Genomic DNA, 14153 nt, shown 5'->3' with positions numbered 1-14153 from the left:
CATGTCAGTGGAACGAGCTGTATGTGATTGGACTGATGACATGGTGCTATTTGCAGCGATATGTCCTAGCAGCTTTGGGCATATCTCTGCGGGCACTGGGAGTTGGGTGTGTGTGCTGCATGCTGCCATGTTCTGCCACCACCTCTTTCCAGGCTGCCTCACCAGTTTCTGCTCTTTTATACTCTCTCTTCTTTTCCAACTCATCAAAGGAAGTGTGAGTTTAATTTCTCTTGGTTTGACTGGACATGGGTTGAGTTGTTCCCTGGAAGGAAAAGTGTTTTGGATATCTGAATCAGCTGCAACCTCAGCCTGCTAGGAGTCTTGCAAAATCTCTCCTATTGAATCCCTCCTTGAGATCATCGATGTGCCAAGATGCCCAACTTGTTTGTTAAGCTCTGAAGGTTTTGCAGCATAGCTGGGTGAGATGTGTGAAGCTGCTCTGCTGTGTTTCCTGGGGGATGCTGAGGCTCTGCATAATGTCAGCGGGCTTATGGTCTCTGGTGGTGGAGCACAGCTGTCACCAAGTTGGACCATTTCTGTGTCCTTTAGTGCAGTATTTTAGGGTATCTTTAAATCAGTTTTCATAACTTCTGAGTGCTTAAGAGCAGCATTAACAAGCTCAACTGCTCAGCTTGTTTTGCAGTGTTTGACTGCAAAATGCTGTTCTGGTGTGTATTTCTGCCGTACACTTCCTGGTATTTCTGTTTTCTGTCATGCCTGTACCACCAACACACAAGCAATCCCTTTTTGGGGTTCGTGCTTCAGATTTCCTCAGCTAGGGCCACAAGAAGAGAGGGGCAGCAATGGAATTATTGGAAATGTCTCCGAGGAACAGAGCATGAACAGAACAGAAATGAAATTAACAGTTTTGAAGAGAGAGATGTGCAAGGAGCAGTTGGCTGACTTGGAAAATGCCCTCCACAAGTTTCCTCCAAAGCTGCAAAGAGAATGATGTGCAACAGGCTGCTGTTTTGGGAGGGGAAATGGTAGAAGTGACTTCAAGGCACGGATGTCATCAACTGTGCCATTGGAAGGCATGACAACATTTCTAAAGAGATTTATGGAGATCACTTCCTGCAAGAGAAGGAAACAGTATCTTGTTTATTTTTAATTGTTTCTGTGGTGATTTAGGAAAGCAAAGAGTCAATCAGTGCAAAGGCAGGGAAAGACTAAAGGCAAAAAATACTGCTACTGGAATTTCAAAACTTCCTTTGTAAGGCGTCCAAGTTAGTCGGAGATCAGCTGCAGGACTGCACAGTGGAGGGGGGAGAGCAATTGAGAAGCAGCCCTTAGGAAGGGAACCTGCCCTTGGTTCCTCTTGGGCCAGTCATCTGAAGTGTCTTTGACCTGAACTGAAGGTCATAGCTTGCCATCTCACAGTCTTTTACTGCTCTTTCAGTCTTGTTCTCTAAATTATAGGTCTTTGAGAGTAGGTAGAGGAGGAGCTGAGCCATTCCCACCTACATGTCTTGCTGCAAATTACTCGTGGTAAAAGCTTGGTCCAGTGTAATGGAAGTAACTCATTACAGATACCTCATCAAAAAAAAGCAAGAGGAAAGTGGATAGAAAAATAGGAAGCAACTCTCAGTATGAAAAAATGTTCATTTTACAGTAGTCCCTTGAACATTCCATGTTTTTGTGGTACTAAATACATTCTAGGTTTGCAAGCAACAAAGGTGAATTATGGGTGTGAACCAACATCACTGTAGGAAGGCTTTTTGCCTTTAGCTCTCGATATCAGCATCATTTATCCAGCATAAAGCTATCTGCCCTACTAGCTATAGTCTCCACACAAGCAGTGGAGACAGGATCTTGGCCAGATGGACAGAGCCCTGTTTGTTTGTTCCTCTGGATGGAACATTGTCCCGCCCTGAAACACGTATGCAGCCTTATTGCTTTAACATCTTCGAAAAAATTGCCTGAACTGAGCACTAACCCCTCGTAAACAGCAACTTTGTGGTCTTTGCAAAACTTTTGTAAAATGACAGCTTAAGGTGGGTTGGGTGCACTCTTTAAAGTAGACTTACAGTAAAATAAATGCTTCTGAGTGAAGATCTGACCCCTGAAAAGCAAGTGGGGGTTTCTGTTTCAGATAAGTGCAGTGGGTTCATTTGTCTCATCTGTAAGAGACAATACGTGTATAAATCTCTGCAGGAATGGGACAGCAGTTTGCATGCTGCTTCAGGACCCAAACTGTTTTATGGTATTGGCTGCACCTGACAAAGTGAGGTCCCTTTCCACACCGAAGACTACTAAGTATTATCCCCATGTTTCAGTAACACTTTGGCCATGTGCTGAAATGCTTTGGCATTTTATTGTAAAATTAAAAAAAAAAAAAAGGTACATAAAGACTGCCATGTCACCACCCAGGGCTTGAATGTTTGAGATCCAGATGGTTTTAGAGACAGTCTCCTGGATTTGTCTTGCATTGAGTTTTAACCAGAGTAGTGGCCTGAGACAGAGACATGGAAACTCCTTCCCTTTGGCATTTTGTGGCTTTTGGGGGTGCTCCAGGCAGCTGAGGAGCCACACACCACCCAGCAAAGGTATTCTGAAGTACTGGGTCAGATGCAAGCATCCCAATCTCAAGCAGGGAGAGCAAGCATCCTCCTGCCTCCTTTCTTGACACTGGAAGGATTCTTCTCCATTAGTTGGCATCATGCGAGGCAGAGGGCATTGGTTTCCCAGCTGGATTCTTCATCTTTCTACCTGTTCGTTTTATATTTTATAAACCTATATAGGGATCATTTTACAACTTCACTCTAATAATCTGCTCCATAAATATTTTATGAGCTGCCTGCCAATCTGCAAGTAGTTTTTAAATAAGACATGATGCTTGAAGAATATTTGAAGTCTCACTTCTTTCCTCTGATACTTTTATTGAAAAACACAGAGCTATGCAAAGAGGACATCTGTTTTCTAGATACAGAAACTGGGACAAATCCACAACAGGAGTAAATGAGCTGAGATCCAGGTGTGCTGCTCAATTCCATTAACTCTTTGGCTGAGTGTCTCCAGCACAGTGGGAGGCAGTGTCAGAATCTTTCTGCTTTCACTGTATGTGATTCAGAAAAGATGAAGGAAATCTGTTTTGTAAAATGATAGTAAATTGGAGAATGAATCTTCATCAAGAGACTTCAGACTTACAGTTTTTCCAGTAAGAATTAAGAGCAAATACGCATGCAGAAATGGATTATTTTCCCAAAGAAATGGGAGCTTTTTCTATCAAAGAAACATATTGCAAAACCAGAATATTTATATAATTTCATTTATTAGTTAGATTCACTTACTGAATTAGGATTTTTAATGTGAAATAGCAGGTTTTTGTGGGATTTAGGTAGGGAAGAAAGTCAGAAAACTTATTTCTGAAAGTCCAGAATGGAAGAAATGAGGTTTAGCCTCAGACGGGATGTGCATAGCCTGGTTCTATGGAGGGTATAGCCAAAGCCAACTTGTTTGCATGGGTCCCTTAAGTGTATCCCTGTGTGGTAGAACAGTGCTTTGCATTATGGTGTGCTTAGAATCCTGTATATCAGCGGTCACACGTTCCCTGTCCCTCTCTCTCCTCCTTCTTGATGAGCGAGATACATTTAGTAAAAAGAGTAGTGGTAGAAAAGTATGTTTTATATGAAGCACTCTAAACCTGAGAAAGAAATAGGACATTTGTTTGAAAAGATGAACAAAATAAATTTTTGCATTTCATATAAGCCAATGTCAGTGTATGTGCTTTAGGTGCATAGAACAAGGTTGAATTGAGGAATTTTGAATTTTTGAATATACACCTCAAAACCACATTCTCCTTTATGTGCACACCCCAGTGCAGAAAGTTAGTTCTGCAGAAAGCTGATTCTGATAGTTCTGGCAACCTGCAGAACTGAAACATTGGGATTGCCAGAAGTGGGAACTGACTTCTGTCTTTAGTTGTTTGACTTTCAGGAGAAGACAGCATGATGAAGGAGGAGGATCCATTTTCACCCAGAGATCATAAGAACCAAAATACCCTTTAAAATGGCCCTTACTGTGAGGGTCTCGGCATGGGAAGTGGCACTGCTGCTGCTAGATCCAGGAGAAGAGCAATGCCAAGAGCAAAGTGGGGATAACCCACAACCTGGGTCTCTGGGCTGTTCTTTGCCTCTATCATTGGTTTTGCATTCAGAGCACAATGGTCTCTGCTTCTGGCTGTGGTTCTGTCATTGCGGCTGAAATCGCACCCTGCATGGGTAGCCAGCTTACGCATTAGTCCCTGTGTATAGGCCTTGTCATCTTTGTGCCGGTGCCCCTGCATTGCTAGTCACTCCCCCCTTATTTTTGCACCTTGTAGCGATCCACTGCCCTCTACTTGCCTCTACTGTTTTCCTGTCTCACCTTGTCACATCTTACCTTTCGTAGAGGTAAGCCCCACATCCCTGCTGTCCTCCTGGCAGTAACCACGTAGCTCATATTTCTTTGCCCTCCTCAGCCCTCTGGGGCCCAGTGCTGCCAGACCTAGCTCAGCAGCCCTGCCTGCATCCTTTTACCGGGCTTTTGTTTTTAATCGTTTCACAAATCTGGTGCCAAAATCCTATAGCCAAAAGGCTGCTCGGCCCCTTGCAACCAGGCAGACAGCAGTTCACGGTAATAGGACTTCACGCTGAGGGCATGTTTCATGCAGATGCCTATTACTGCCTCCTCCTAATTGCAGTTTTGTTTCTGCTAATCATACACTCTTCTTGCTGTGAGTTATGCTGGAGCGTGTGCATGCCCTGTCCCAAAATCCTGGGTGATGAAAGAGAAGTCTCCCACGTTTCTCAGTTTCAAGTGGCAAATCGAGGCTTTCTGTTGGAGGTGTAACGCCAGCTGTCCAGCTGTGTGCTGGCTGGCTTGCGAGCGTTGCTTGTAGGTTTTTCACTCTTAGAAGCAGTGTACCTATGTCTCATGTCCATGTGGTTTGCTTTCAGGATGATTCAGTTCCTATGTCCAGTTATTATATCGGGTCCTTGAAAACAATGACAGATATATATGCATCCTACACACTTCATCCTGTACTTTAAAATACATACGTGTGTGTATACAGTGGTTGTCCTTGCCTAAGCGGTTAGCCTGTAGCTTCCAAAGTGGTTATCGATGTGAAGCAGGTCTCAGAAATGCCACTGAAGCAGCCACTTACTGCTGGTGTGGTGACATCCCCTAGAGAACCAGTGCAAAGGCTGAGGGTTGAGTCAGGGCAGGGCAGCCACAGGTAGGTTCCCTGAGGGAGATGTGACTCCCATATGGCTGTGTTCACAGCTCTATTGTGGGATCCAGCAGCATTCTTGCACTGCCTGGTGCTAATGCAGATGTAAGATAGGTCAGGTAGTGACTGTGTGCCTTCCATCTGTCTTGCTGCTGGTCAGAAGGGATTGCATGAATGGTAGCTCCCCTGAATAAGGTAGGAGGTGTGTAGGAAACCCAGTCAGAACCAGGAGTATATAACAGACCCTGGAAGGCAGTGAGCTGACAGATAGTCATTTGTTTTAGCCCTATCATTTTGCATGTTATGTTGGCATAAGGCTATTTTTACAATACCAAAAAACTTCTAGTTCTGTGTAAATACAGTGGGTAAAGGGACAGTGCAATACATACAGGATGGTACCTGCAAAAGCTGGGGTTTGAGCTCTGTTGACTAGGAGATCCCATTTCTGCAATTCTAATGTTTCATTTCATTCCCCTTCCATTGTCCTTCCTGCTCTTGCTTTTTTCTTCATAATAATAGCTAAATTAGATGTATGGCAGAATGGAGTTTTCAGAGGCATCTGTGGGATTTAGAAGCACAAGTCCAATTGAAAGTCAGTGGGCCTTGGGCCCTGAATCCCATTAGGGAAATTGCAAGTAGTTTGATGAGCTAAAACTGGGACAGCAGCAGAACGGCCACTTGAGAGGTTGGATTTGTCACTGCTCTGGGTTTTTGTGCTTTGCCCAACTGAGGTAATGAGAGGGGTTCTGCTATTCCAGAGACAAAAGCACTCTTTTTTGTTGTTGTTCTTGTTTTTTTTTTCCAGGCGGTGTGGCTACAGCAAGGCTAAACAAGACCCAGAAGAAGAAAAGATGCATTTTCATAATGGCCACAGTGAGTAAAGCTCCAACATGGATATATGTGTTTTTTGCTCTGCCAGGTAATGAAAAATACAACTGAGGGCTTTTTTTTCAGAAATCATTTTGCTGTTAATTCACAAAAGAATCCAGATAATTCTCTTGTTCAGTAAGTCCCCATCTGCCCCTGCTCCAAGCAGCACGGAGAACAGAGTGCACACGTGAGAGTTGGAACAATTGTTATTTGTGCCCAGCTAATCATGCCTGCACATTCTTTTTCCAGGATGGAGCAAACAGAATGCTATTTGCAGTGGATCAGCCTAGCCAGCCATTTTGTTTTGTTTCATGGTGCTGGAATACGCAGTGTGACTCAAGATGCTTTTAATTTTGCCTGGCTGGCATGTCACAGCTCTCAGTCTGTGCTCTGGGTGTGTCTGTACAGAATACCTGTTGTAAACCTTTGCTCCACTCCAGCCAGCCCACAGCTGGCTGTGAGGACTGAACCCCACAGCTACTTTTTGCTTTGGATGCCTCTACAAGACATGAGGAATTAATGTTCACTTCTTACTCTTAGGAAGCTTCCAGAAATGCCATATTAACGACTGTAAGGTGGTCTGAATAAATGAGCCTCTGTGGTGATGCTGAAAAGTACATATTGCAATTACTGTTAGTCCTTTGGTACCTCCAAAGCCAGCATCTGAAAAGCCTTCCTTAATAAAATGTTGTGGGATCTGTGGATGTGTAACAGTAAAGTGCCTTTTGGGGTGGAAAAGGCAAACGTATCTTGAGCAAAAGTCAGATTTCCATTAGTGCTATGTAATGAAGGCAGCAGGAAGCAAATCAATTAAGAGCCACTGTGTAATGTAGCTGTCTTATTAGACTGATGAGCATTTCTTCATGTGAGTAGCCTTAATGATTGTCAAAACAAACTTATAATAAAGATAATGAAAATACTTTTTTTCCTCTCGAGTCCTGTAGAGAAAGCCTGGTATTGATTACATTTACAGTGGTACAACCCACAGGCTTTGTACTGCAAATATTCTGTTCATTTAAATTTCAGTAACTCCATCTGAAATAATGTGGCTGATTGATTAGTTAATATATGAGTGGTAGGGCATAACTTATTGCAGCTCTCCATCAGCTGCCATCCATCTGACTTGCTTTGCAAGTTGCTGCTCAGCATTCCTCATTTTGTGTTCTTCTTCCTGAAGTCCCCTTCCTGCAGGAGGGCTGCTTGTTTGGGCTGTAACCGGCTTACAGGGCTCATTCCAGTGCTGTCAAACACCTCAAAGCCTTTATAAACCTCTGCAGTGGGGAGAATTACAGATGAGGCACTGCAGTGTGCAGAGGCAGAGCTGCCTGCCCAAGGTCATCCAGGCATTCTCTAACAGTTGCTCGGCATGAAGCTAGGTCTCCCGATGGCACAGGTTTGCACCAGGCCCTGGACCAGCCCATTGCTCAGCACCAAGAGGAACTTTAAGCTGCTTGTCCTCCCAGCTGACCACTGTCATGGGTTTTCCTAAATATGATGAAGATGCATGTGTGTCACATATAAACTAAATGTCATTTTCTGAAAGCGCTCACTTGCACAGTGTTTCAAAGCGTGGGGCATCCTCAGAGAGCATTCAGAAAGCATTATCTGTTCATTTTTGCAGTAGAAATAGATTTCCCTGCTGCCGTGTTTTTTGGCAAAGCAGACAGTGCAAGGGATAGGAATGAGTATTATCCTCATCTGCTGTGTCACGTGCTGTTAATACTGCAATTTGTGTTTGCAGTTAAACTGCCTGGTGTGAGAACCTACATTGATCCCCACACCTACGAGGACCCTAATCAAGCTGTCCACGAGTTTGCCAAGGAAATAGAAGCTTCGTGCATAACCATTGAAAGAGTTATTGGAGCTGGTATGGAAATGCGTTTTGTGACCCCTAGCAGTGTGGAGGGAGGGCGTTTATAGCATTAGAAACCAGAAAAGGGCTGTGAAATATTTGTGCTGTTAGGCACTCTGCAAGGTATGTGGAGAGTACCCTTGTTTCAGTAGAAGCCAGGGACAAATCTGCCATTGTCGGCAATTTTTAATTTCAGTGACTGAGTTAAAAATGGCAGAAAACAGACAAGTTTGGACCAAGCTGAGTTACTTCTATGAATGCTAAGGGAAATTAAGAACTTAATGTTCAGATTCTTTTGCACTACTTTCATCTTTTTCTCCTTGTTGATTAAAGTCAGTCTTGAAGCAAAAATTAAGATTGAAAGTTCATCTGAGATTTTTTTAAAAGGGGGGAAGGGCAAAAACAAGCACAAATCAAAGTCCAAAGCACTTAATTTCTATGGTTAAAAGACTAAGTTTCCATTTCTGCTCAAGTTAAGCTGTTTGTTTGGATTCTAACAGCAGGAATATCTGGCATCCTCCTATACTGTGTTTTTAAAGATAATTTACTGTTCACCAGGAAAAGTAACCATTTAGGCTACCTTTAAAAAAGAAGTAGTTGTAAGATCAGAAAGAGTGCATAGTCCATAAAAATATGTGGTGCTGTAAGAGGGTAACAGCATTCCATCTATTCAACTTAGCAAAGGAAGGTTAAGAAGCAACTCGTTTGTGTTTTACAGCTATCTACACAGAGCATTGATACAGGATATGACAGGAGTCTTTCATCTAGTAGGCAAAAATATCATGAAATGAGAAAAAGCCCAATGGAATTCGGAGCATAGCTCTTTAAATTTAGAATTACATACTGGAACAGCTCACGTTTAGAGTGGGATCAAATCTGTCACCAGAAGTGTTTCATTCAGCTCTGGTTATCTTTCTAAAAGACTGAGATTTGCAGCTTCCTAGTTTTCTTGTGTTTATGGCTTGTGGTACACTGGCTGTTTGTGATGTTTATCACTGTGATGTTCTACTTTCCGTATTCACAACTGTGGGACAGCCCTGGGTATTTTTGATTAGCTTTCTATAGAAGATAGGCAGTATCCTACAAACAGATATGTGCTCTGCATTCCTTAGGCATACTGTGATACTTTCTGATTTTTTTCTGAAGGTGAATTTGGAGAAGTCTGCAGTGGACGGCTGAAACTGCAGGGAAAACGCGAGTTTCCAGTGGCTATCAAAACCCTGAAGGTGGGCTACACAGAGAAGCAAAGGCGAGATTTCCTGGGAGAAGCAAGCATCATGGGGCAGTTCGACCACCCCAACATCATCCACCTGGAAGGTGTTGTCACAAAAAGTAGGTGCAGACTGCTGCAGACTGCTGTCTTTGAACACTGACTGATGGGAGAGGTAGGGGACAAAGCACTGGGTAACTCAAGTTGTCAGTGTGCACTTCATCGTTTCTCTAAAAGCAGCAAACTCCCCTTGCCTGAAATTTAACATTTAGTAGGTCTGGGAACAGAAATGATGAAAAATATTAATTCCTAAGGTGTAATACACATGGGCTAAGGGAAAATCCCCATTCAAAGGTCTGAAGTTAATAAGTGAGATTACATGCCCGGCCATGTGCAGATGGAGTAGATGGTGGGTACAGGAGTAAGGTTAGGATGCCTGAGGGCCAGTGGAGCGTGCTGCATGACTTCTGCCTTCCAAATAACTAGGTTGCATCCTCTGCTTGGAATGAAGCCACATGGGACCATTTTGAATGCCCGGACACCAAGCCTTCCTCTCAGTGCTTACAGCAGATTCACTTCCTATTCCTGCCTTTTTTTCTTTACTTTTGAAACCATATGAGCTCCAATGAGAGTAAAGAAATGCTGAGACGTAGGAAGCAATTTTCCTGACAAGGAAAGGTAGAGAATTTTGCTACCAAAAGACTGGGTAGCCAAACCAAATGATTTCCAGCCATCTTATTTTGAGAAGCCACTGAAGCGAAGTGCTGGCTGAGGGTCATGATGGGACTTCATGATTGCTCACAGGGGATGTGAGCAAGAGTGGAAGTTAGCTGAGGTGAGAGTGCAGGAAGGGTGCAGAGGCATCATTGCTCTTCTGACTGGAAGCTTTAGAGGATCTGGAGGAGTGAGAGTGTGCATGCATGTCCTCCCACAAACAGACCTATGGGTTCTCTCTAGCATTTCACAGTGTGCCTTATTTCAGCCCGATATTTGCAAGATAGAAATAAGTGTGGCTAAGTTATTTGCATCAAAGGTTCTTTTGTGGGTAACAACTCCTTCATTTAAAAATATATTTCAAGTGTTTGGGGAAGTTTTTAGCTAGCCTGAGAGACTCTAGCCTCACAAGTGTGAATGGTGGAAACCCCTTTTGCTGTTATGACTGGTAACGTTGGAACTTAGCCACTGCCATTGAAATGCCGGTATCTGAGGCACGTGGCTGCTGTTAATACCAACCATCATTCACTAAAGGCATCTTCTCCAGATTCAGCTCTTTCTCAGAGCTACAACAAAGAAGATGCAGACACTGGCTGGCTGTCCTGTTAGTATCATCATATCATCCTCTGAATTGATTTTAGTTTGCAGTCAACAGCCTTCTCTTGCTTTTTCTTTGAAATTGTATTTTAAACTTTTAAGAAAAAAAATTAGCAAAAATAGGTTTCTCTTACAAATAAATTTTATAAAGGCGGGGGAGAAAAAGTAGGGGATGAATTTGGCAACAATGTGTGTGCTTTCTCAGAGCCACAGCCTTTGCAACAGTTCTACCCCAGGAGGATGTCCTTGTTGTGTGTCCTGATCTGAGGGGCATGTCCACTTGTGAGCCCCACCAGAGCAGCATATGATAGTCTGACCCCGTACACTCAGCTGAGTGCTTTAAGTGGAAAGAACCAAATAGATGGAGAGGCCTGTGTATGGGACGAGGGTGCATGTTAAGATCTGAAGCTTTTGATGGTGTTAGGAGAATATGAAAGGGCAAATGGCTGAGCATCACCACATCAGTCTTTCCTGGACAGAAAGTGCCCATTTCTAGCCCTGTAGGGATGAGGGCTATTGGGCAGGAAGTGAGTGATGTTCACACAGCCATAAAAGCTGCTGCTGACATGGGTGTGAGTCTTTCTGGCTGCCAGGGCCTCGGAAGATGGGTGGGATTCTCACTTAGAGAGAGGATGTGGCTCCCCAGCAAGCAGGTTTTACTTAAAGGAGCCATCAGATTCGAAGGCTGTGGTAGCACTGGGGGCTTTACAGCTTAAGAGCTCTGGATTTGTTCTGGGAACTGAGCTGGGAATAAATGGCAAAGGGGAGCTGAGGAAGGCAGTGAGTGCAACCATGTGATCTGGCTGTTGTGTTGAGCAACTGGTGGCTCTGGATTTCAGATGCTTTTCTCAAAGATGAGGCAAAAAACAGTGAAGGAAGGAGTGCTTCACTTTCCCAGGTTTCCAGAGGTTGAGGAATCCAAGATAGAGTAGATCCAGCTTTGGCTGCCTGCAGGGGTCTGAACCCTAGAAACTGAGGGGATGGCTCTGCCGACTCTGTGCCCTGAGTTCTTCTGGCCAGTGCCCTCTAATGTCTGTGCCTATAGGTCTTTCCTCTGCAAAGATATAATCCCAGAACCAGGATGGGTGTTTGGGAGTGCTGTCTCCCTCCTGAGGTCCTTAGCTCCCAGCTTATATCTCAAGTAGCTCTTCCTCCATCTGTGCTACTGGAGCTGTTCTTCTTTACACATCACATTTGCTTATTTAATTCAGTCTTTGTTGAGCCCGAGGAGGGGAGACTCAGCAATTACTCAGCCCACCTCTTCTCCAGTCCCTCTTCCAAAGTAGACTGAAGTTTTCCATATGAACTGTGGCAGCTTTTCAGGGAGGGGTCAGGAACCCTTTTTCTCCTCACTGGAGCAGAGCAACTTCTAAATTGGACTTGGAGCAAATGGAGTTTGAATGTACCAAAACAACTTTATAAATCCCAGACTATGATGCTATCTCTGAGTACTTTTTAACTTCTCTTCCCATTTAGCAATTGAGTCGCTGCTCTATCGTAGATTCAGAATTTTAGTGGAAAACATCTTTGATGCATCATGATTTACTTCGGAAGTAAATTAAGTGAAACTGAATTAGTCCGTTCTTAATTCTGAATGAGAATATTCATGCAGAACCTCAATGCCATTTAACTAATTACTTCAAATGCCCACCTTTAGTTAATTTGGATTAATTGTCTTCATTGTGCCCATGCAGACAAGCCCTTAACTATTTCTGCTTTACAGAGGCAACAGTCCTGTTTTCATCAGCATCCCATTTCATTGCTCTGACAATGTGTACATGGGTAGGAATGACATCTGCATGCATTTTATGGCCCCGAAACACCAGCGGGAGAGAGCCCTGCTGACAGAGAATCAGACCAGCACATTAAAAGGGCCGGTGTTTACTTTTTATTTACTTTGGTTAAAAGTTACTCTGCCGTGTCCTTATTTCCATGCTCTTGGATATGGGACTAATTTATTTCACAATTAGTGTCAAACTGCGGCTGTCAGATAATGAAACATAAGTGCAAAAATCTTCTTTTATTTTCTCAGATGGAAACCCAAGGTGGAATCCTGCAGGAAGTCCCTTGGGGCGGTGGGGTGATGAGATGCCAGTCTCGCTGCAGTGCTGCCTTTATGTGTCACAGATAAGGGCCCCATCCTGCAGTCGCTTTGCAGCAACTCATTAGACTGGGCACATCAGAAATGGCAGCATGCTCTCTGTGGAGATTGCATGACAGGTGGCTTAAAGAACCCAGGTTTTACTTTAAATCACTCATCAGTGATGCAGAGAAACACCTTGCCAACGCACATACAGTCAAACAGCAGCAGCTTCACTTCACTGCTTCTCTGTTTTTCCCCACTGAAAACAAAACAAATAAAAGAACCCAAGTGTCTTTTGAAGACTAACATAACGGGAATCTGCACTGTTGAGAGCAGGGGCAAACTTTTTTGGAAGAAGCAGACGTGCATTTGAAGGTTCACATCCTTGTGGCTGGCTGCAACTGTTCTCCTGGCACCAGTGCCAGCGCTTCCCTATCTGGCTCTGCTATCTACACACATTACCATGCTGTGTTCATGCAATCCCAGAATGCTTTTTAAGTGTAAAAAGAGAGTATGTATGTGGGATTTTCCTCCACAATCACAGGGTCCATTCTGTGCATTGAGCTCTGCACAGCCATCCTTGAAGACAAGGCTTGCAGTGTTTGGGACACATGATATTATTATTCCTGGCCCCAGGGTGCAGCTCTCATTTCAAAAATAATACTTCTGGCAAGCTCTGAGCTCAGACAATAGCTGCGATAAGAGCTGAAAGAATGGAAGCAGTACAAGTCCCTTTTGCTGCATAGGTAGGATCTGCACAACGGCAAGAGTTCTGATTGACAAGTTCACAATTATCTTTATTACGTAGATAATTAAACAGTAAATTAGGCAAATGGTTAACATAGTGGGAAAGTGGGAAGATAAAGATCGGTCTTAATGGTAGAATATGAACTGATTTTAAGAGCATTTACCTCCGTGTGCGTGTTATGACATGTGGCAGCTCTCGTTGATCGTTTCAACAAAAGACACTTATAATGCACTTTACAAATAACTGACAGCTCTTCTTTTGTCTGTGCTTCATGCTAGCTAATGCAAATTGATTTAAATAAAAAATAATTTACATGTTCTTATAAGATTTCATTGAATTTACAAGGGCTGGAGCACACCACATTAATTATTGCTATGCTACTGTGGCAAGCTAGCGAGAAATTAGATATAAAAACTGAGCAAAAACTATATATATAATTACCATTAAAATGACTCGGGCATGAAAATTAATCAAATGGATTTCGAAAAACATTATTATTCCTGTCAACAATAGGAGGCCAGGTCTTTTGTTAAGAACTTTTGTTTTGATCCTTTTTTTCTTCTAACTACTTCACTGAATCAATACAGTACACATCTTGGGAAGAGATCTTGTTATTATTTAGGGAAGGTGAAAAAGAATCGGCACAGCAAAGAGCTTCCTGAAATTGTAATTGCAGTCAGGCTGCTGGTGCCTCCCTGCATGCAGACCCAGCACTGGTGTTAACCCAACATCTGCCCCATGGCAGGCTGTGCCCTCCGCTCTGGGCTGTAGCCAAAGGAGGGAGTATGAGCTCCGTGCCAGCGCCAGGGAGCAGTGGATGTCCCAGCACATCCACCAGGAGTGGGATACACAGAGGTCAACATGGAG

At 43.5% G+C, this 14153-nt stretch overlaps 1 protein-coding gene across 3 annotated transcripts in view; it reads left to right on the top strand.

The window, feature by feature from the left end:
* The window catches only part of EPHA5 (EPH receptor A5), a 198771-nt gene that overhangs the window by 159543 nt on the left and 25075 nt on the right, over positions 1 to 14153 (top strand). For all 3 annotated transcript variants that reach the window (XM_085222715.1, XM_085222717.1, XM_085222716.1), the window contains 3 exons: positions 6018 to 6085; positions 7824 to 7949; positions 9081 to 9266. In XM_085222715.1, the coding sequence (XP_085078841.1) occupies positions 6018 to 6085; positions 7824 to 7949; positions 9081 to 9266 (380 nt within the window). The remainder of the gene's footprint in view (positions 1 to 6017; positions 6086 to 7823; positions 7950 to 9080; positions 9267 to 14153) is intronic.

This window comes from Meleagris gallopavo, chromosome 4 (genome assembly GCF_905368555.1).
Source record: "Meleagris gallopavo chromosome 4, MGAL_WU_HG_1.1, whole genome shotgun sequence".
Classification (NCBI taxonomy): domain Eukaryota; kingdom Metazoa; phylum Chordata; class Aves; order Galliformes; family Phasianidae; genus Meleagris; species Meleagris gallopavo.
The sequence above is the reverse complement of the archived record's forward strand: the minus strand, read 5'-3'. Positions and strand labels throughout refer to the sequence as shown.